We start from the raw sequence: 23936 nt of genomic DNA, 5'->3' as shown, positions 1-23936 counted from the left end.
GCCAAGATGCTGGATTAGGGTATCCACGATCATGTATCGTTCAGTAACTGCTGATTGGATGAGGAAAATAGGAAAGAGTAGATGTGCTATATGATCTTTTAATCTTTATTATTGCAAAACTTAGTTGTTAATCCCGCTGGTTCCAAGCCAGTTATTTGAGTCCTTGGTTGATATATTGTTAAAGGGATTGCATGTGTGGCTCAAAGTTAAAGAGGGAGGGTTTTAGTAGTTCTTATTGAATTTCCTAACATGGAAACAGTTTTGTAGAGTTGAATGAAGAGAGTGCATTGGGAGTAGAAAATCCTAGGTTTTTTTTGCGTTAAAAAAAAAATCCTAGAATTTGCTTGGGTATCTTCTCTCGCTTTCTTTCTGTTTCTCTTATTTTTTCTAAAATTATTTTCTGCTCTTCTATTGTTCTGTTGCTTTTGCTTGTGTCACCTATAAATATATTATCTAAACTAATTTTTTCTTCCTTTCCTTTTGTTTTGCCGACCCTAACCCCTTTTCAGTGTTTGTAGTCTCGATTATTGTTCATGGGTACTGTTATAGCCCATCATGTGGTGCTTCCCTTAAAGCCAAAAGCTTTTGGATTAGGTTGTACAATGTATTCATCAAGCGACAGCTTAAGGGCCTAGGTGTGATGCATCTTCAGTATGATTTAAAACATAGAATATGAAGTTATTTCAATCAATTTGACTTGGAAAGTTTGGTTTATTGAAATGTTTTTCAACTTTTTGGTTGAGATCCTACTGTGGTTGTCACTAATTTTCTATGATTGCATTTTCCTTGAGTAACTGCTCTTATTTTTTGTTCAGGCAGGAACTTGGGAAGAGAAAAATCTTAATACATGGGCAAGCAGTAGGATAAAGGTTTGTATTGTGAACTCTTGGAGATCTGATGATTAGATTGGATTTCATTGATCTCATGTTCAGGCAGGATGCATATTTTACTTTCTGTGAAGGATCAAACAGCTTGGTAACCATCTTATTAATTGGTTTCATGGGTTCAGTGTTTGAACTGACGGAAGCAGTCAATAGTGTCTTATTGCTCATGTCAACATAATTTAAGCACTGCAAACTATGGAACCCACTCTGTTGGGACTGCGGAAATCATGGTTTGCCTCTTGTATGGTTATGCTTTAACCATCTTGGCTTTTGCATTCCAACAATGGACCTGAATTGCAGGAATTGGGACTGCAAGAATCATGGTTTGCTACTTGTTTGTTTATGCTTAAACCATCTTGGCTTTTGCATTCTAACAATGGACCTGAATTGCAGGAATTGCTTACTTCTATGAGTTCCTTAGAATTCTCTTGTGGCAATGCTGAAATTTCAGAAATAACAAAGTGTGTAGGCGATGTGAGTTCTTTTGGCCTACATTTGTCTTTACTGTAATTCTAATTTCTTCAATGTGTTGCTAGAGTACATGTGGATGTATCATTTTTCTGTTATAATAATCACTTAGCTGCATGCTGGTTTCAATTCTTTGGGGTTAAACCTGTTGTGCTGTTGATTCAGTTCAGGGACCTCGAAAAGATTCTGAAAACAAGAACTACAAATGTACAATTATACCAGGATCTATGTAGAATCAGTAGGACAGAAGGATAAATATTGGATGCAACAAAATCAGAATCATAGTTGTCAAGGCGGCGCCTTGATCAACTTGGGCGTCTAGACAGACACATTGGATACTTTGGTCGCGTTGATTTTGGACCCTCTCCAGTGCCTTAGGTTGCCTAGACGCTGTGACAACTATGATCAGAATACGGAAGATGACCAAATCTAGCAATTTGAAAATTGAACTAGAAACAGGGTTTTTTGATGTAGAATCAAGAGAAATAAATAAGAGGAAGAAGAATGGTAGAAGAGAAGTGGGTAAGATCGCACCTGATAAAAGCAAATCAGAAGGAAAAGAAGGAAGAAATCCGGTTTGGGATACTTATCCTATAAGCACTGTTCAACAGCACCAAAATTCTTGAAAAAGCTCAAATTTCTGTACTCATAGCATCTTTAATTGATGGGGGGGGGGGGTTATTACATATATGAAGGCTTTCTGAAATTCCTAAATTGACTCAAAAGACTCTTGTATACCAAATAAAGTTAATAAACTCAAAACAGAACTCTTGAAAGCTATTAACTATTAATCCTGTATACTAACTTCCCCCCACTTTATGGGCCTATAAGTTAGGCCCGTTTTGGTGAACCCCAACAAATAAAAGGCCTAACATATAATCAAGGTTCAAAAACTTGTCTTGACTCGGTGTCTAGACCAGGTCGAGACAACCGAGATCTTGACGAGACACTGCATTTTTTTTCTGGTTTGATGTTTCGATGGGCAAATGGCTATAGTTGGCCCTGAAACTTTAATGGAAGCTTGTTTTAGGATTAATAAACATATTTAAATCTTCAATTATAAAAAAAACATCCAATTTGATGTTTTGAATTTGCCGCCTTGGTTGGCAGTAAACGTCGAGTCCTTATGTAACATTGCCTATTCTGCACATTGTTTGAGTGATAGAAGACATAATTGGCAAGTAAAAAAAGCAAATTATGCAACAATGGATGAAGATACATAATATTGCATAATTATTTTAGAAATAGTTAAAGACATTAAAGTAGAAACTACATAGTTCAATGAACAATGCATATTACATAGACCCCTAAGTACAGTGAACAATACATATGTCATAGACACCCTAGTCTTCCATGTCCCAGCAATAAAATACTGTGAGTCTGTGACTGTCTACTGATATGAACTATGACCACGTGCTGGATTGAGTCCACTCATGGTCTAATGGAGTCTATTTGCATTGTCCTCTACATAGTTGTCAAGGCGTTGCCTAGGCGACTGGGCGCTTTGGCCGACTTGGGCTTCTTGGTTGCCTAGGTGGGCGCCTTGGATGTCTAGGTTGCCTACTTGGTGTCGCCTTGATTTTTTACCCTCTCCAATGCCTTGGGTTTCCTAACCGCCGTGACAACTATGGTCCTCTGCCTGCATGACATATGAATGACACCTCATAGTGTTTGAGAAGAAACTACTCTCATTTTTTCTCGAGTAGGTCGAGATATTCGAGATTTTCGTGGTCCAGCCGATATTTCGGTAAACTCGACCGAAACTATGTAAGTTTGAGAACTCGTATGAGATCTTGTCTCGACCAGGTCGAGATCTCTACGAGTTTTTGAACTATGCCTATAATCTAACTAACCAAAGCTCAATTTTAGCCCATTGGACTTCTACCAACACCTTGTGGGCTTCCCAAGTTTGCACATAGGTCTCCATACAACATTAGTGTCTAATGCAACTGCACCCTGGTCTCTGATCATGTGTAGAGTGTGTGTGTGTCTGTGTCATGATTGTCTTGTTAAGAGAAGGTTGTTTGCTATTTATCTTCAACTCTATGAGACTGTTTAGTTCTTTACTATTATCACATTGTTAAATTATATTGATTAAGGTCAAGAAAAGAGCTATTGATGAAGCTGTGAGATGCGGCAATGGGGGTCAAGTCCCTTCTCCGGCGAACACCTCTTGCTCCGATAGCTACCATCTGTGCAAATAACTTCTTGACTTTTGAAATGTCAGATACTTCTCCTACCCCTTCTCCCTCCCCTCCTTTGCTTGTCCCTTCCTCCACCCCTGCTTCTGCTGGTACCGTGCCTCACCCCCCCCACTTGCTTCTACCTGGGCATCTCTTTTAAACTCTGCAAATTCTCCTTCGTCTGAGGGTTTGCCCCTTCACTTTGTCGCTCCGGCTTTGGATTGCAGCTCCAAGGTGGCCCTCTGCCCTCCGGAAGTGCTTGAATTTGAAGCAAAGCTCTGGGAGAACTCCTTGGTAGGCAATTTTCTGGGCTCTCGCCCTCCTTTCCCGGTGGTAAAAGCGTCTCTTTCAAAGCAATGGAGAACTCAGGCCTCGCTGGATGTCTCCCTTCTGGATAATGGGTTCTTCCTTTTCAAGTTCTCCTCTGCCTCTGACAAGACCCGAGTCTTAGAAGGAGGTCCGTGGCTTGTTGGGAAAAAGCCTATTTTCCTCCGGCAGTGGCATCGACATCTGCAGCTCAGGCGTAATGATCTCTCTTCGATCCCGCTGTGGGTTACCCTGCCGGGGCTCCCGCTACACTACTGGTGCACGGATGGACTTAGTTCTCTGGGCTCTGTCCTGGAAAACCTCTCTTCTCCGACATAAGGACCAGGCGCAAAGATCGACTTGCCTTTGCAGGATGCTGTGTGGAAGTTTCTGCGCGAGGTCCTTCCTACCTTCATCGAGGTTGTGGAAGATAACGATTACTCCTTGAGCAGGAAATTCATTACATTTGGAAGCCTCCCGATGTACTATCTGCAACATCTTTGGCCATGACTCCAGTCTTTGCGCTACTTCGAAGGATGTCTCAGATAACCACCACCCCCCTGCTTGGGGTGATGAAGTGGCTGAGGTCCTCCCTCCGAATGCGTGGCAACAAGAGCTCTTCGTGCATCGTGCGAGTGACTCTTCGGCCGGCGTCAACGCTCCAGGGGTCGGAGAAGACAAAGATCTCGCTACCGCAATCTTCCTCCGGCTTCAAAGCCTCCGGCGACAGGCAACCGGAACCCTCTGTGGGCTGCGAGACCTGTACCCTTGTGTCAGAACAATTTCTCGCCTCTGGAAGACCTTGAAGGGGACGCTGCAGGTCCTTTCACGGCAGGTGATGCTGAAGAAAACCAGCTTTTGGACACTTGCCCCGAGAAATTACACTTCGATGTTATGCCTCGCAGCAGGTCTCGTATGTCGGAGGATACTGCGATGGAAGTTTCCATTCCTAGCTCTGTTGCCGCTGCAACATTGGAAAGCTACTCAATGTCACCTTCGGGTGCTGCTACGCCTTTGTCTCGAGCCTCCTGCCTTAAAGGTCTGCTGGAAATCAACGCTAACTCAGGGTTCTTAAAGCAGAAAGGCCTGGGGCCCACTTCTGTAGATAACTCAAATACTGTCGATAGCTCCACTTCTCCGACTGGCTTGGGCCAAGATGAACCAATTACCGGTTCACTTATTGCTGGTTCTCCTTGCCCTTCGCTTAAGGCGGTTTACCCATCTCCGTCCGGGTCGGGTTCCCATCTGGTGCTTACCCAAACCCATATTCAAGTTGGGCCTTCTTCTCCGCTCGATCCCTCTGCCTCTCGTCTGAGACCCCCTGGCTATGCAAAACTCAGCTCTTCTCGCCACAGTTCCTACCACCGAAGGCATCGAAGTGAAACCAGGTCTCCAGCAGTTTTGACTCGCCTTTTGGAGTCTTCGTTGCCCCTCCTTCCCCTTCCTCAATGATTCGCGGCCTTCTGTGGAATTCTCGAGGCCTCAATTTTGTCTCGAAGCAAGCTCCTGTCAGATCCAAAATTCGTGCCTCTTATGCTGCTTTTTGTTGTCTTCTTGAAACTCACATCAAGGAGCCTAATGCTGGAAAAATTCTCATGTCCTTAGCACCTGGCTGGTCCTTTTTATCCAACTACTCCTCCCACCCAAATGGCCGAATCTGGTTCATCTGGGACCCCCGAAAACTCTCCATTGCTCTGCTTTCCTCTTCCGATCAGTTTATCCATCTCAGCTTTTCGGATTGCCTAGGCCAGTCTACCTATTTCTTTTCAGTCATCTATGCTCACAATTGCCCTTTTCAAAGGTCTCTCCTTTGGACTGATCTGCGTTCCATCGCCAACAGTATAGGGACTCTCCCTTGGGGTTTGGGGGGAGATTTCAATGTTATCAGGTACTCCTCTGAGAAACAAGGAGGTTCGCACCTTGATGTGGAGGCTATGGACAGTTTCAATGAGTGTCTCGATGATATAGGGGCAAATGACCTTCGGTGGACTGGTTTCCCTCTAACTTGGTGCAACAAGAGAGCAGGAAGTCAACGCACCTCTTGTAAGCTGGACAGAATTTTGGTCAATGAAGCTTGGCTCTCCTCTTTCCCTTCCTCTCTGGCTACCTTTGAGAACCCCGACATCTCTGATCACTCTCCTATAATTCTTACCATTCAGCCTTACACTTCTTTCGGCCCAAAACCCTTCAAGTATTTTGATATGTGGTCCTCTCATCCTTCCTTCTTGCCCACTGTTACTGAGGCCTGGGCAAAACCTGTTCCAGCCTTCTCCTCCCCTCTTGTGGCTTTTGCTAGAAAGCTTCGCATTGTAAAGGAGTCCCTTAAGAGCTGGAACAAGACTACTTTTGGTGATATTTCAATTCAAGTTGCTGATTGCAAGGAGAGGCTCCTATCAGTTCAGGTGCAGCTGCAAACTGATATGCTGAATATTTCTCTGGCTAAATCTGAAAAAGATCTCACTGTGGAGCTCAATACTTTGCTCTCTAGGGAAGAGAGCTTCTTAAAGCAGAAATCAAGAATCAAATGGCTTGACTTAGGCGACTCAAACAATGCTTACTTCCATCGGTCTGTCAAGGCAAATGTCAATGTTAACTCCATCATCCAGCTCACTTCCCATGATGGCTCTATAGCAACCACTGTCAAGGATATAAAGGAGCTGGCTGTTAAACACTTCAGTGACATTTTCAATGCTCCTCTCCCGGATCATGTTCCTCTGCAAAGTCAACTGCTAAACAAGTTTATTCCTGCCATCCACTTGGAAGCTTTGAGTTCTATCCCCAAAGAAGAGGAGATTTTAGATGCAATTCACTCTCTCAAGGTCTCGGGGGCTCCAGGGCCGGATGGGTTCAGCATGGGCTTCTTTCTTGCTGCTTGGGATATCATAAAGGAAGACCTAATAGCAGCCATTGTCAGCTTCTTCTTTAACCCCAGTCAGATTAAAGGGGTCAATCACACTTTCCTTTGTCTTATCCCGAAGAAGGAGGGTGCATCCTTGATGAATGACTATAGGCCCATTGCTCTCTGCAATATCATCTACAAGTTTATTGCAAAGATCTTAGCCAGAAGACTCAAGAGTGTTGTTGATCTGCTGGTCAGTGCAAACCAATCAGCTTTCATCCCAGGCAGGAACATCTCTGACAACATCCTCCTTTGCAATGACTTAGTGAGAGGGTTTGACAGGAAAAATCATTCGCCCTCTATTCTCTTGAAGATTGACATTCACAAGGCTTTTGACTCTCTCAGATGGGATTTCATTTCTCAAGTTATGCTCAAGATGGGGTTCCCTATGCCTTTTGTCAACTGGATTACTCACTGCCTCTCCTCTCCCAAGTTCTCTGTTCTCCTCAATGGCAGCCCGGCAGGTTACTTTGGTGCTACTGTAGGCATCCGGCAGGGGTGCCCTTTATCTCCTTACTTGTTCACCTTGCTCTGAGTCCTCTCTAGACATTTGCGGTCTTGTCTTGATCGGCGACTCATTACTCCTATGCCCAGTGCAAAGCTTTAAAGCTTACCCACCTTGCTTTTGCAGATGACTTGATGATTTTCTCCAAGCCTCCTAGCCTCGCTCGAGTGTATATTGCTTTGTCTTCGTCAATTCCATGCCACTTCAGGGCTCCGCATCAATCCTAACAAATCCCTCATCTTCTTTCTTGGTATTCCGAATTGGACAAAAGGAGTTTCTTGACAGACTCTGGTTTCCTTGAAGGCCATCTACCGTCAAGTATCTGGGTCTCCCTTTGATCCCAGCCAGGCTCTCTGCTCATCACTGCACTCCCATGTTGGATCTCATCAAGAAAAGGCTTCAGTTATGGAAAGCCAAGCTCCTCTCCTATGCTGGTAGACTGGTCCTCATCAGATCTGTCCTACAAGCTTCCTACATCTACGTCCGGCATCTATGGGTTGCATGAAGCTTCCATCAGTCCCTGGAATCCTTGTTAGCTGCTTACCTCTGGAAAGGCTCGACACGCCTAGGTTTCTCCACCCCCTCTCAAATGGGCTTGATCGCCTCCCAAAAAAGGAGGGTGGTGCGGGTATCGAAGGATCAAAGAAGCTAACCGGGCTGGTATTATCAAAGCTCATTTGGAAGATAGCCTCTAAGAAAAAGAGCATTTGGGTTGATGGGTTTACTCGAGACTCCTCCGCCACGACTCTATTTGATCATTCTTCGTCTCCTCTGAGGCTTCTGGGTTTGGCGCAAGATCCTAAGCTCGTCATCTTGTTCAAAGTCATATCCACAATCACATTGGAGATGGACTCTCCACCTCTCTCGGGCTGGACAACCGGCACCCTAAAGGAATATTACTCCATCTTGTCACCCCTAGGGTTATCTATGCTTCGGTCTTCATAGGAAAGCTCGGGTGGCTGATATTATCCATCTTGATGATGGGCTCCCCCAACCTCCTCTCCGCAGATTATCTCTTATCCGGAGTGAGCTTGATCTATCGTAGAAGGTTGCCTACTAGGGGAGATAGTGTCTCTTGGAATGCTAACAACTCTCCTGCATTCTCCTCTAAAGGAGCTTGGAACCTTATCCGGCAGAAAGGTCCGATGGCTATTTGGAGGAAGCTTCTGTGGTTCAGGCATCACATCCCTAGGCACTGCTTCACTGCTTGGAGGGTCTTCACTGAATGTCTTCCTACGCAAGCCTTCCTTCGCAGGCGGCACATCCAAGTGTCCAGTTCTTGCTGCCTTTGTTGGAGCAACTCGGAAGACTCGGCTCATCTGTTCTTTGATTGCCCAGTCTCCAAGGCCATATGGAAAGGCATCCTCTCCAAATGCTGGCCTGCCCAAAGAAGGATTCTCAGTTTCTCTAGAGAATGGATTTGGGTTGACATGACCTATGGAGGAACTTCTGTGTGTGATTCAGTGGGAAAGATGGCTTTCTGTGCTGCTATTAGTCACATTTGGATGGAGAGGAATATTAGAAAATGGACCTCCAAATCACGTACCTTTCAAGAGATATGGGATTCCATTTCCTTTGAAATCTCCTCAAAGCCGCTATCCCCTCCCTCTTTTTGTAAGGGCACCCTAGGAACAGGCTTATTGTTGTCTCCTGGGTCTCTCTAATGTTTCTCTTCTAGCTCCTCTTAGCTAATGCTCTCCTAGCCTTGGGCTCTTGTATTCCCTCTTTGGGGGCCTTTCCTTTTTTTCTTTAGTAATTATATTCTTTATTTACCCAAAAAAAAAAAAAAAAAAAAAAAAAAAAAAAGGTCAAGGGATTTTGTTATGAACTTCAAAAGGTGATTTACACCAAATTCATCCTTCTTGGCTTACCACATTGGCCTTAGACTCTTGAGGCCTTACTATGGAATTTAGTTCCTGTTGTAATATGGATTCAAGGGTAAAATTGTCTTAGGGGTAAAATTGTCCTTGTATCCATTTCAGAATGTTCCTTCTCATATTATAAATAAAGAATGGCTGTAGTCACTCTGACTCAAGCCAGTATTTATGGATTTCAACATGGTATCAGAGCCAAAATTCATTCGAGAATCTGGGGAATAAAATGTTTCCTTTTCTTTTTTTTTCGTCTCTCTCTCTCTCTCTCTCTCTCTTTCTCGTGATTTCGCCCTAGCACCACCGCCCTCCGCCTCCCACCACCACCACCCTTTCCGCCTCCTGCCACCCTTCTGCCACCTGTCCACCTCCTCCAACTCTCGCGGCTCTCTTTCCTTCTCGCGAGAGTCTCGTTTTCTGGCTTTTGTCGGCTTTTATTTTTCACCTTTGGTGGTGAGTTGACTCCCACCAAGGGCCCTCTTTTTCCCATATGCTTTGAAGACTCTTTGCGATTTTTTTTCTCTCCTTCGTGATTGAGATTTTTTGGACCTGCCACCATGCCTGACAATTCTAAGATTACGACAGCTCCTCACAACGTGATTTTCTTCCGTTTCCAGCCAGCTCCATTACATTAAATGGGAGCAATTATCTGTTATGGTCTCGTTCTTGTTTATTTGCTATTGGTTCCCAAGGCCTCTCTGGCTACATCACTGGAACCACCATCAGGCCTACCGATGCTGGTCCTGCACAAGATCGATGGATGAATTTTAATTTCTTAGTCATGTCTTATCTGGTCAATTCTATGGACCAAGAAATTGCCGGTCGCTACCTTCTCCTTGATACGACTGTAAAGATCTGGAAGATAGCCCAAGATACCTATTCTCAGGTCGGGAATGCAGCCCAATGTTATGAACTCCGTCAGAAAATCCACTCGACAAAGCAACTGGAGTTGTCTCCCTCTCAATACTATAACAAGATGTGCACTATGTGGCAGCAATTGGATTTTTGGGGAACCTTCACTACAACCTGTGATGTTGATGCCATGGCTTTCCGGAAGTGGGAAGATGGCTTTTGGGTCTTTGATTTTCTAGCTGGTCTCAATATTGAGTTTGATTAGATCAGGGCAACTATACTGAATCGTGATCCACTACCCACTCTTGAGCAGGCCCATGCAATTCTTGCGGTTGTGGACAGCCGCCGTACAACCATGGCTCATCTTGTTACTCAGGAGAGATCGGCTCTACATTCTGGCTCTCAACCTGCTTCTCGTGGGAACTCTTCCCGCGGTACTGGTGGTGATCGTGAGTCTAGTGATTGTCCTCCTATTAAGTTTGATCACTGTGGGTAGGAGTGGCATACCAAGGACCGCTGTTGGAAGCTGCATGGTCGCCCTGCAGATACCCATGGGCGTGGGAAGGATGGATTCAATCGTTCCAACAATGCCTGTGCAAACCAGGCATCTACTGACTACTCTCTTTCACAGGTTGTGGCAGAACTTCAACATCTCCGGAATGTGATGATTCGTTTGGATACCTCTTCGGCATCTGGGTCTCCTTCTTTGGCTGCTTTGGCTATTTGTCTGCCATCCGACTCTTCTACCACTCATTCTACAGGTATTTCATTTGGTGGGAATTGCACCTTGGTCATATCCTACTCTTGGGTCATTGACTCTGGTGCAACCAACCATATGACAGGTTCTTCCTCCCTTTTTTTCAAATATTCTCCTTTATCTGGTCATAGTAAAGTTCATGTTGCTGATGGGTCTCTTTCTCCGATCTCGGGCAAGGGATTTGTTCAGTGCATCTCTTCGCTTTGCCTTTCCTCTATGTTACATGTACCTAAGTGTTCTACTAATTATTATCCAATATTAGTTTAACTAGGGACTTAAATTGCAAAGTGACCTTTTTTCCCAATCATTGTTTGTTCCAGAACTTGGCAACGGGCCGTACGATTGCATGTGGTAAGGTGGTTGGTGGTTTGTACGTGCTCGATAGTTCACCGACAGCATTGACATCTTAGGCCTTATCTTCTGATTCTACCTCTGCATTACTTGAATTAAATAAGTGGCATCGCCGTTTGGGGCATCGACCATTGAGTGTTTTATCTGTTTTATTTCCTAGTTTATTCAAACAATGTAATCTCAATAATTTTTCTTATGATGCTTGCACTTTGGCAAAGCAAACTAGGAATGTTTACCCTATTTTGCACTACTGGGTTTATTTGATGCACAACATGAGTGATGTTTTTACCTGTTTCGCTCTATTTCATAAGATGGTTCAAACTCAATTTGATGCAAAGGTAAAGATTTTACGGCCTGACAACGACAAGGAATACATGGATGGCACTTTTCGCAACTATTTGGACTCTCATGGTATTATTCATCAGACATCTTGTATGGATACTCCGGCTCAGAATGGCGTAGCCGAACGAAAGAACAGGCACTTGTTGGAGGTTGCTCGCTCCCTTATGTTTACCATGAATGTTCCTCCCCGTTTGTGGGGCGATGCCATTCTTGCAGCTACTTATCTAATCAACTGGCTTCCTTTCCGTGTCTTAGCTGGTTGCTGCCCTTTGGATGTTTTATTGGGATCTTCTATTTTTGTTGTCCCTCCAAATGTTTTTGGTTGTGTGGTCTTTGCCCGAAACCACCATGCTCATGGAAAATTCGACCCCAAAGGTCTTCAGTGTATTTTTCTCGGATATTCCGCTACCCAGAAGGGGTATAAGTGCTACCATCCTCCTACTAGGAAACTGTTTGTGACCATGGACGTGGTTTTTCGGGAGTCTAAGGCCTATTTTGCACTGCCGGTACCTCTTCAAGGGGAGATTCTAAGTGATGAAGATGTACCTTTGATTGCTCCTCTGGATGTAAATGTTCCTACCATAAAGGATGTGCCTGTTGAATTAGAGGATGGGATTACAAGTCAGGAACAAGAGCAAGGACAGAATGAGCAGCCTATAGTCCAGGGGGAGTCTGGAGATTCAAAAGAGTTGAAGACGTTCTCTCGTGGAACACACAGTCAGTACCTGCACCAGGTCCTGCTCCTAGTCATCACTCTTGTAAGCTTAATCCTGATCCTAGTCTTGATTTACCCATTACTATTCGAAAACCAGAGCGGAGTTGTACACACCACCCAATTTCCAATTTTGTGGCATATAATTCTCTTACTCCTTAATTCCATGCTTTTGTTTCTTCGTTGTCCTCCGTTTCTATCCCTAACAATTGGCAGAAAGCAATAGCCGAACAGAAATGGAAGGAAGCAATGAATGAAGAGATGCATGCCCTGGAGAAAAATAAAACCTGAGAATTGATGTTTCTTCCACCAGGAAAGAAACCTGTAGGTTGCAAATGGGTCTGTATTGTGAAGCACAAATTAGATGGGTTAGTAGAGAGATACAAGGCAAGGTTGGTTGCGAAAGGGTTCACCCAAACCTATAGAATCGACTACCAAGAGACCTTTGCCCTTGTGGCAAAGATGAACACAGTAAGAGTTACTATTTCCTGTGCTGTAAATCAAGGCTGGAATCTCCAACAGCTCGATGTCAAGAAAGCCTTCTTGCATGGAGAATTGGAAGAAGATGTTTATATGGAGATACCCCTTGGTTATGCTACTCCAGATACTCAGGGAAAAAGTATGCAAGTTGAAGAAAGTATTATACGGCCTAAAGCAATCACCAAGGGCCTGGTTTGGTCGTTTCCATAAAGCTACGATTGCTAATAGCTATAAGCAAAGCAATGTTGACCACAAATTGTTTGTTAAAAAGGTGAGACAGCATATCACCATTTTGATTGTCTATGTGGATGACATAGTGATCACGGGGACTGATGCATAAGAAATTCAGAAGTTAAAGACATCTGGGCACAAAATTTGAGGTCAAAGATTTGGACCATTACAATATTTCTTGGGAATTGAGGTTGCCTATTCAGCCAAGGGTATATCTCTTTCCCAGAGAAAATATACTCTTGACCTTTTGAGTGATACAAGGATGCTTGGGTGTAAACCAGCCGATACCCCTCTGGAGCCCAACACACACTTGAAGAGTAAGGAAGGTGACCTTGTGGATATGGGTAGCTATCAGAGGTTGGTCGGTTGATATATCTTTCCCATACCCGACCAGATATTGCATTTGCTGTGAGTGTCGTGAGTGAGTTTATGCATGACCCTCACTCCTCTCACTTAGAGGCAACATACAGAATTTTACGGTACCTGAAGTCATCTCCTGGAAAAGGAATCTTGTATTCTCCTCATAGTCATCTTCAGATAGAGGCCTATATTGATGCAGATTGGGCAGGCAGTCCTAATGATAGAAGATCAACATCTGGATATTGTACCTTTATTGGGGGAAATTTAACTACTTGGAGGAGCAAGAAACAAGTAGTGGTTGCTCGGTTTAGTGCTAAAGCAGAACTTAGAGCTATGGCACAAGGTATCTGTGAACTTCTCTGGCTCAAGGGGCTTCTTTAAGATCTGGGTATAGGTGTTGATCTTCCTAAGCGGCTCTACTATGGCAGCAAGTCAGCAATTAGTATCGCCCATAACCCAGTCCAACATGATTGACCGGCATTTTATCAAGGAAAAGTTGGAGCAAGGAGTAATTTGTATTTCATTTGTTCAGTCTAGTGAACAATTGGCTGATGTCCTTACTAAGGGAATTAGTAGTAAGTTGTTTTGTTCTGTTATTAGCAAGTTGGGCATGTTTGACATGTATGCACCAACTTGAAGGGGAGTGTTGTAATATGGATTCAAGGGTAAAATTATCTTAGGGGTAAAATTGTCCTTGTATCCATTCCAGAATGTTCCTTCTCATATTATAAATAAAGAATGACTGTAGTCACTCTGACTCAAGCCAGTATTCACGGATTTCAACAGTTCCAAAGCTTACAAAGTAATTTGGAAGATCCCTTGCCCTTGGCTTACTAAATCAGATATAATGATGTAGATAAATTCTGAAATCCGCGATAATTTGAACTTTTTGGAACTTGTGTGATTTCAGGTTCCAGCTCTATGTCTATGATTGCTTCAATGATTTGGGCTGCATCGGTCGAGGATACGGATGCATCTCTCGACATTCCTATGGAGGATTCCAGGGATTCTTCCCAATTTGCTTTATTGAAATCAGAGTACCCCTGTGCAACCCCGCACCGGAGTTACCTGTGCCGAATTTGCTGCCTGAAGGCTATGCAGAACCTCTCCCTAAATTAAATGCATTGTAAGTATAATTTAAATGTATTTATAAAATGTTTTGTACCACCAAATAGGGTTAGAAGGGTATTTTATTCAAATTGCCTCTGTGGGACCCACATCCCCAGTGAGGAATCCTGTTCCAGACAGTTACCCGTGTTTGAATTACCCCTGATGTCGCATGATATCACTCTATGGTTAGAATAGAGTAATAAATATAAATTCTAGTTATAAATTGTTTTAGAAATCAGTTTAAAATCTAATTTCACCCAAAATGACCATTTTGCCCCTTAGTGCTTCAGTGATATATATACATTCCATTCTACTATTCATTATTCACAAGACATAAAGACTTAAGGGCTGAAAAATTCGTTCCAGCCTTGGAGAAGGAAGAAAGAAAAAGGAAAAGAGAAGAGAAGAGAAGAAGAGAGAAGAAAGAGTTGTTCTTGAAAGCTTGGATTCCATACCTGAAATTGAGCTTTGGAACCTCCAATTGAAACTAAGCTGCATAAATAAGGGCTGCCTGTATCTTGATTCTGCTTCTACACTTAGGTAAGCCATGGAAACTTGCTGATTTCCCTTTTGCTTTCCTTCTTCTCCAACTCTAGTTCAGCTAAATTAGCTTGCCACCATTAAAGCTTCAAGACCAAGCTTAAGTATTGAATTTTGGCATGGATTAGGACTGTTTTAGATCAGTCCCAGTCCAATTAAACCTGAAATCACATGACTAACCCTATTCTGACCTCAATTTCTGAAACTGTTGACCATGTGATAAACCCTAAGGCAACTAATTTAGGTTTAATTGAAGTAATTTCTAAATTAGGGAACCAACCATGAAATTGAACCCCCAATTAGAGAGACCCACCTCTAATTAGTATTAAAACCTGCAATTAGGGCCATGCATGTTAAGATCTGACCCTAAGAAACAAAACCCCCAATTTCGGCCATTGAGCCGGATGCTGTTGCAGGCCCAGGGGCGGTCGACCGGCTCCCTGGAAGTCTGCATTCGGCTCCTCTTTTTGGTACCCTTATGACCATGCCCCTATGGGATTTGACCTTGGGCCATCACTGAACCTATTGGATGCTGTTTTTGCATGCTGTATAGGTCTGTTTCTGCTGTTCTCTGTTAGTTCTACTGATTTCTTGGAAGGTTAATTGGGTTAGGCTAAGCTACACTACAGGTAAGGGAACTTTGGACTTAATTTGGGTGTGTTTGTCATCTTAATTTGTTGTCATGCTGAATGCCATGTCATGCATCATTGAAATTACACAGATGCATATAGTTTCTTAACTTGTGTTTTAATGCATTAGAATGCATATGATTTAGGCTGCACATTAGCATATTGCATTGCATTGCATCGATGTTATTATTATTTTGAATTGTTGATGGTGGAATTTAGTACTCTATAAATCAGTTGAACATGCTTGTATCATCATAAATAGACTGCACTGGGCTAGGTTATTATTCATTACCCAGTACTACGCCCCTTACTAATAGGGGAGAGGTGTTGGACAACCCGTGGTACAGCCGAAGGGATAATGCCGGGGTGCCATCTTCTGTCCCATGTTAGCGTGTGTACTCCGCTGTGGGAATAAACAGTCAGGGTTGGTCTTTGGGGGTCTGTCGGGGTCCGATGTGTTAGTTCCGGAACTGGCGGGTCCTCACCGTGGTAGAATGGTTTCACTCGGGTGACCGATGTGTTAGTTCCAGGACCAAGGTTAGCATCTACCATCAGTTATGAGACTTAGTATCTGTGCTAGGGGCATGATAGATTAGGACATGCATCATAAATTTATTGTGTTTGTATGCATGCATTCCCTTACTGGGCTCAGTTGAGAGCTCACCCCCGTGGATCCTTATATTTTCTTTCAGATGAAACTGCTTCCGTTACTGTTGCTGGTTCTTTGGGGACTCCTTTTGCTCAGGATGTTTCTCCTGCTACTGGAGTTGATACTCCTCTCTTTGTTGAGTACGATGCTTCGTGTTTCTGCGACGACTGCGCGTTCTCCTGATCTTCCAGACTGATCAGGCTACTTCCTTCCTTTTTGTTTATAACACTTTTGTAATAGTATAGAATATAACTTTTGGGCTTTGGAGTTACTCTTTTGAGAATCACCGATGTAACTCTTTTGTACATAACTGTTTATATAAATATAATGATATCACTAGTTTTCCTTTACTATTTTCTTATTGCTCCATTTAACTGCTTCCGCTGCATTTAAATTCTGATTATTGTGAATGAAATTGCGAATAGAACACTGCACTTGCGATCCTGGTGGGTTGATTGGGTGTCTGAGACATCCAGTCACACTTGGCCCTTATTAACCGGGCCGGGGTGTGACATAAATCACAGACTTGAGTGCTATACATATTGGCCCATTGGACAAATGGGTTTTCTTTGTAATAGGCCACTTCAATGGCCCTAAAATATGGGTAGAAGGTAGGATTTGGAATACAGGATTTAATTTATTAGTTTAGTTAAGAGTCCTTATTTGGGTCAGTTTCCTTTATTATTTCAGTTTCTTAGTCAGTTTATGTTACTTTATTAGTTAAGTATTGGTTTAGGCCTTTCTTTTTTTTTGAGTTTGAGTCTGTTTTTGAGTTATCTATATATGTTTCCAAGGGGCTACATCCTTGTGCACGAATTTGACTAATGACAGGTTGGCTTGTTGCCTTTGTTTCTGTGGTGATTCAGAATGCTCCCTGCTGTGTTGATTCAGTAGGTCTCTAGTGGGGATTCCAAGGTTGGGTATTGGTGGTGATTCGAACCTTGCAGAGCAGATGGTGATTCCTGAATCTGATCGTATATTTTCTATCTTTTAAATATTTCTTTTTAATTTCAGATACAAAAACCCAAAAAGAGATCCCCCTCTCCCATCAAATTTTAGTTTCCTACTTCAACTTGGATTTCTCCAAATCTCTTGTTTTAAAATTGATCTCTGAATACTGATTTTAGTTCTCTGTTCTGCTATTAGTTCTGAATCTTGTGACAGTTTCAAAATCTGAAATCCTACTGCAACTAGGATTCATACAATTTTCAGATTTCTTGTTATGTTCCAAAATTTTGTTTCTATATTCTGTTACTGTTCAATCAGTTATGATGTAGATCCCACGACTGGCCAGAAGAAGAAGAACCAAGGCCCATTGAACCAGCTTCAGATGGACCAGAACTGGACCAGATCAAGCCAGCCCAGCAGACCTTCTAGAAGACCCCAGATGCCCATGATTTTGACCATAGTTCGAGAACTCGCGACATCTCGCCGAGTTTCTCGGTTTTTTTTAAAAACGAGACGAGACTCAAGGCAATTTTCAAAAGTGTGAGATCTCGCAGAGATCTCGGTTCGATATCTCGTATTGAACCATTTTTATTAACCATTTAGTCTATATCTCGCCGAGATCTCGGATCTCAGGTCAATATCTCGGTTTGATCCATTTTTAATGCCCATCTACCATTTTAATGGCCCATCTACCATTTTAATGCCCACCTAACGTACTCTCTCTTAGTCTCTTCTTCCCAAAACCCCCAAACAAACTCTCTTAGTCTCTTCTTCCCCAAACTACTCTCTTTCTTCAATTTTTGGATGGATTTCAAGACTTGAACTGTGATTCAGCTGCACATTTGAAGATTCAACTACACCTTCAAGATTCATAAAAAATTTTAAGGATTTTTCAAAGGTAAACTATTTTTTCCCAAATCTATTTTTTTCAAAAAAAAACGTTCAATCCTTGGTAGATTCATGTCATTTTAAGATATGTTACACAACTTTACACAACATTTTATGTAACATTTGTTTAAAGATTGATGTATTGTACACTTTAACATTTCTAATGCTTATTTCAGTTTTACATTAATTGAATGTTTTGATTGCTTTCTATTACTAAACTATGTGTAGAGTAGGGTATTTTAGTACGTAGTCGCCCTTGACGCCTACCAACCTATGGCCCGAAGTGAAACTCATATTTGAACTTTGTTTTTGCAAAATCTGATAGTGCCATTGTGATTAAATGGCCTAAAATAGGCTGAATACCAAGTTTCAGACCCAAACTAGGTCTAAAACCCACCGAGAAGAGGCTTTGAGTCGGAAAAAAAAAATGCACCAACTTGGCGAGGATTCGACTCAGTTTTTCCCAGAACCGAGTTGGTACCGAGATCCGAGTTTTAGAACCTTGATTTTGACAAGGATGCTGCTCTTTAACCAGTCAAACTCCTAGCTACCTAGTTTCTAAATTTATTAGTTTCTATTTTGGTGTCCTTCCTTTCTTTTGGTTTAGAAGGCTGGAGTCTATAAAACCTTAGTACTTTCTATTTTCAGTCAGTTTCTATTTCCCTACTTTCTATTTTCAGTTAGTTTCTATTTTTCTACCTTCTATTTTCTAAGCTTGCCTAAGCTATTAATAGGCCCCCTATTGTAAGGAAGGATCACAATTGAATAATAGAATTTTCAAGCCATGCTTGCCATCGGTTATGGGAGAACATTACCTGTTCAACAGCTGGGACCCGGGGCTGAGAAAGCCCATCCCTACCCCCCTTCACCTACCTTCTATCACCCTCTATCACCCACCTCTATCCTTTATTTCTTTTGTTCTCTGTTGCTGTTTGAGATCTCTGTCCCTTTGATTGTGACTGCTGCAAGCTCCTGTTGCTGTACAAGAAGGCTTCATATAAGTGCTGTTGAAGATCAATTTTCAAGCCTGTTTAGACAGCTCGAACCTTGCTGAACCTGGGCCTTGTCTACTGAATTGGATCCTCTGTGGATTCTAATTCTGGGATTCAATCACAGCAGGGATTTGGGAGTTTGTTCTACTCTCTAAGAGGGCCACTCGATCCCTGCTGGGGGCCCCTAACTCTTGCTCCTATTGCTGCCTCTGCAAACCTCACTCGAACCAGATTTGAGACCCCCTTTTGTTCTTTTGTTGCTAATATTTGAAGTCCTACTGTGAATAGTCTAATTTGTGTTCCTGATTTGAAGTTTATTCTCAGATTTGACTGTTTATCTTCCCTACCTTAGTCTGAGTTTTCCCATCTGAGTTTATTGGAGTTTGAGGACTATTATTGGGACTGTTACCTTCGGTATACAATCTTACATTAAGTTATTAGAGCCTTAGTTGGTCTCTGTTTAGAGCCTCAATTTTGTTCATCGATTCTGCAGTTGTTGAGCTGTCCCCCAAGTAGGATTATCCCATAAGTGTGTATCTGACTATCAGATTTTGATCACACTTTGCAGAAATCTTCTACAGTAAATCCAGACCATTCGACTTGATTATTGGTCAATTAAGACCTATTGTTATTCTGTTTTAGTTTTCTTTTCAAATCCGGTTTGTCCTCCCCCCCCCCCCCCAACGATCCTGTTGCAAGCTGATCTCCCATTGGATTTTACTGGTTTGGGATGGGCACTGCATTACATAAGAGTTAACATCTTTTGTATGGTTTGTGTGCACCATATGTCTAGGAGTTGGATCCACCTAACCCCCCCCCCCTGGTGAAAAAAAAATACTATGAGAAAATACGTGCCAAAGATGGGTATGGGGTTAAGTTTCTTCCTCACAGCCATGTCCGACTATCTGACTGCTACTTGCATGTTCGAAATGTATTCCATACCTGTAGATGTCTCTTGATGTGTTGACACTGGTACTCTAGGGTGCATGAAGTGTTCGTAAATTGTGGATCAGCACCTTGTGATATGTTGCAGAAGAGGGAAAATGATGCAGGAGCGTAAGGGGTAATTCAGAAAAGGGAAAATGGTGCAGGGGTATAAGGGGCAATTAGATAAGCCTTAGTATTCTTTACCTTTATTTATATCTCCTATTAAACAGTAGGTGCAAAGTTCAGGGGTGGATTGTACTCAATGAGAGAAAATGGTGCTCCCATCCTTCATGTATGCGATACGGTTTGCTGATGATGAGTTGGTAATAACCTCTTCAGTGCATCATATTTTATCTAAAGAGGGTTTTGGGCTATGTCCTATTTTTCGTAAATTGGACCTCTCTCTCTCTCTCTGTAACCCTCATCTGGTTGCTCTTTGGGTATGTGTGCTGTGAAGATGGGTCGTCTTGGTCAAGGTTTGAAATTTTGAATTTTGCCCCCATTTTGTCTGTGGTAATTTTGGTGAAATTTCGAGCACAGGTCATGGTGACATTTTTAATATCTGTGATCTGTGCACACTATCCTTGGTAAATGAGGCAAGTTGTTACACAGAAGTCTATTTTTATGAATTTGTGGTGCACCTTGGAGGAACATAAAAAGAAAATATTGAGGGGAAGATTGAGATCTCACGAGTCATGACGAGGTGATAAATTTTGTCCAATTGGAAGTTGCAGAATTTTGGGGATATCTATGGTTTCAGTAATAAGGAATGGAAACTTGTGTTTAAATCAGTGTCTTTGGTTCCTCTAATAATGCAAAAGTAGTCACTGCCTAAAGCTATTAGGGCTGCACATGGCCCTCGCCTTGGGTATGATGCTCAAGCTGGCCACTCAGTATAGCCCAAAGTTAACATAAAGGTTCTAAATCTCGATGCCGAGGCTCGTTTCGACCATCCAGGAAACCAAGATTTCCAAGTTTTCGACCAAAACTAGGTCGAAATCTGGTATTTTCTGGGCAAAACTCGACATTTCATGTGCTGTCTAAATTGGTCAAAACTGGTCGAAACTACCGAAATGTGCAAAATATGGTCGAAACCAGTTGAAACCTGACTTGTACCAAGTTTTGTCTCGGTTTCTTGGGAAACCAAGATATCTCCGTTGAAAGAACTATGGTTAACATACATAATTTGAAAGAGACTTTTTGGCCCCTTGTATTTTAGTGTAGAAGATTATGTGGGTTAAGAAGACACAAAATTTCTCAATGGGTTATGATTTGGTTATGTTTTATTCTGTTGTTATATGGTATTATATGTAGACAATATAACTTACGTACATTGTATATATAGTGCATTTTAGGCTGGGGCTGGGCTTAGGCCAATATCAATATGGCCCGAACTTCCTCACAAGCTTCTAAATATTAGGCTGAGGGGGGCCTCCTTTTTGCTAGCTGAGCCGGGCCCAGGCTGACTTTGCACGATGCTCCATCCTTATTAGTCATGATGTTGAGAAGCCAATTTGATGGTGGCTCATCCTAGAATATAGGTATTTTTTTTGGGGGTGGGGGGACGAGGGGAGCTTCGAAGGGAACACTGGCTCCTCTGAACCGATAAACTTGGTGTAGCATAACTTAGGTCTCTAATCTTTGTCTAGGAGCCTATTTCCTAATATTGGTTTTGTTTGGAGGTTGAAGATAATCCAGAGTCAATTTTAGCTCAATTACCGCTGTGCTAATAGGGTACTGGGATTTTTCCTTACCAATGGAACTGATAGAGTTAGTACGAAGAATGAGTTAGCTATGGATGTGGTGGATAGAGTCTCTGATCTGTGGGTCATTTCCTGATTTGTTTACTTTCTATTTATGTGTTACAATTTTCTTATTTTATCATGCTTGTTATATTCTGATTTTGGTTCCATTTCCTCATCTATTGGGCAGTATTGTTTGAGTCACATGTCAAATTGTGGCTCATTTCAACTCTCTGACTGTGTGTCCCACCATGAATTGATTCTTTCCCGTTGTATTTTCATTGATTCATTTTTTTTCTTCTAAATTTGGGCTCTTCAACGAAATTTCTATCCTTTATTCTTAAATGGTATAGGAAAACTTGTTTGGAACTTGATGCTTTGGTAAAAGATGATGTGGAGTAGGTGTCTTTAACAAAGGTTTGAGTGCCAAAGGAACTGCTACGTGGCAGATGGTAACTGCCGGATGAGGAACATCATCTTTCTTATTGTTATTATTATTGCTATTATTTTTTGTTGCTATAATAAAAGGGCCATACCCAGTGCAAGGCTCCCTCGTTTTGCAGGGTCTGGAAGAGGTAAATGGTAGGCAGCCTTACCCCTTCACGGAGAGGCTGATTCCCAGGACTTGAACCCGCACCACTGCGCTGGCGGTAATGAGACCTTGCCATCGTACCAAGCGACAACCCTCTATTTTTTCTTGCTATAATAGTACAGTAAAAGTGAACTTTTAGTTTACCCAATAATGACATGTTTGGATCCTCACCCACTGTGATGGGATGTCATTGGACAAGGAATGTCAATTTCTTATTGTTATTTTTACTCAGGCCTTCTCCGATCCGATTCAATTTGGACAGTCTCAGCCTCTTCAGATGCTTCTTGGGTTTGGTGCAAGATCCTATCTAATGGCTCTTCTGTTCTTGGAGCTATTCACACTTGCATTGGCGACAGAGCATCCACCTCGCTATGGCTTGATCATTGGCATCCTTTGGGAATTCTTCTTCATCAGGTCAGTTCCAGAACTATTTATGGTTCCGGTCTCTCTCGAACTTCTTTGGTGGCTGACATTCTTGATCCGAGTGGCTGGTCTGCGCCGTCCTCCTCCAGCCCTGCGCTTAATAATATTTGGAATATCTTGCCTTCTATCTCGAGGAGACCCCATAATAGAGGTGATTGTGTTACTTGGCTGCCAAATTCTTCGGGCTCCTTCAGTTCCAAAGCTGCTTGGGATCACATCCGCTCACGCAGCCCTCTTGCCCCTTGGAAGAATCTGGTTTGGTTCAAGCACCACATCCCCCGCCATTGCTTTACGACATGGAGAGTTTTTTAGATTGTCTTCAAATGCAGTCCTTCCTCCGGCACCGGCATATTGCGATCTCCCCCAGCTGTGACCTTTGTTGGAATGCATTCGAGGACTCAAACCATCTTTTCTTTGCTTGTCCTTTCTCATCCTCTATATGGAAAGACATCTTCGCAAAATGCTGGCCAAGAAACCGTAGGATTCTTCCTTTTGACAGAGAATGGGTTTGGGTTGATATGACTTTTGGTGGCCATTCCCTTTGTGACACGGTCCGAAAACTAGCTTTTTGTGCTGTCATCAATCATATTTGGATGGAATGCAATATCAAGAAATGGACGACCAAATCCCGCTCTCATCAGCAGATTTGGGATTCCATTTCCTTTGAGATTAAAGCTAAACTTAGCTCGTCTCCCCCCTCCACTTGTATTGATACCCCAAGAAACAGGCTCATTGTTGTTTCCTGGGGGCATACCTCTATCTCTCTTTGGGCTTCTGACTCCTCTGTCCGAGTCTTTGCCTATTATGTATATATATATATTTTTTTCCCTCTCCCTCCTAATTTGAGGGCTGCTGTATTTCTCTTTCTCTTTGCTAATGAATTTTTTATTCACCCAAAAAAAAAAATTTCTTATTGTTTATCATTATTATTATTTATTTAGGGCAGAGGTGGGCATGCTGCCCGCTTACTGCATGTGGACGACTTGGACCAATGTGTGGGCTGGACAGAGAGGGGCATGGGGGTCTTCTCCAAAGGGTGGGGAGGAGATAGGTTGGGCAGCCCGGTGGTGTGCCCAGCTTTTTCCCTATTGTTAATTTCTAAAACTGTATGGCAAAAACAGAACTTCTAATTACGCTGATAGACACATTTTGATTCTCACAAGTGATGGGGTGTTTTCTTTGGGCTTTCTTTTTTTTGAAACAGCATTTTTGTCCCTTTCTGATTAGTTAAGTTTTCTGCTCTTTGACATATACTTGTGTCCCTCAAGATATTTGAAGAGGATTTGTTCTGATGT

General features: G+C 42.5%; 1 protein-coding gene across 1 annotated transcript in view; it reads left to right on the top strand.

Annotated features, from left to right (window-relative positions):
* Positions 1 to 23936, top strand: part of LOC122662611 — a 54312-nt gene that overhangs the window by 25056 nt on the left and 5320 nt on the right. Inside the window, exons 2-3 of the mRNA XM_043858291.1 lie at positions 816 to 869; positions 1278 to 1358. Of these exons, the coding sequence (XP_043714226.1) occupies positions 816 to 869; positions 1278 to 1358 (135 nt within the window). The remainder of the gene's footprint in view (positions 1 to 815; positions 870 to 1277; positions 1359 to 23936) is intronic.

The sequence above is a fragment of the Telopea speciosissima genome, chromosome 5 (assembly GCF_018873765.1).
Source record: "Telopea speciosissima isolate NSW1024214 ecotype Mountain lineage chromosome 5, Tspe_v1, whole genome shotgun sequence".
Classification (NCBI taxonomy): domain Eukaryota; kingdom Viridiplantae; phylum Streptophyta; class Magnoliopsida; order Proteales; family Proteaceae; genus Telopea; species Telopea speciosissima.
Note: the sequence above shows the minus strand (reverse complement) of the source record. Positions and strands in the feature narration are given on the sequence as shown.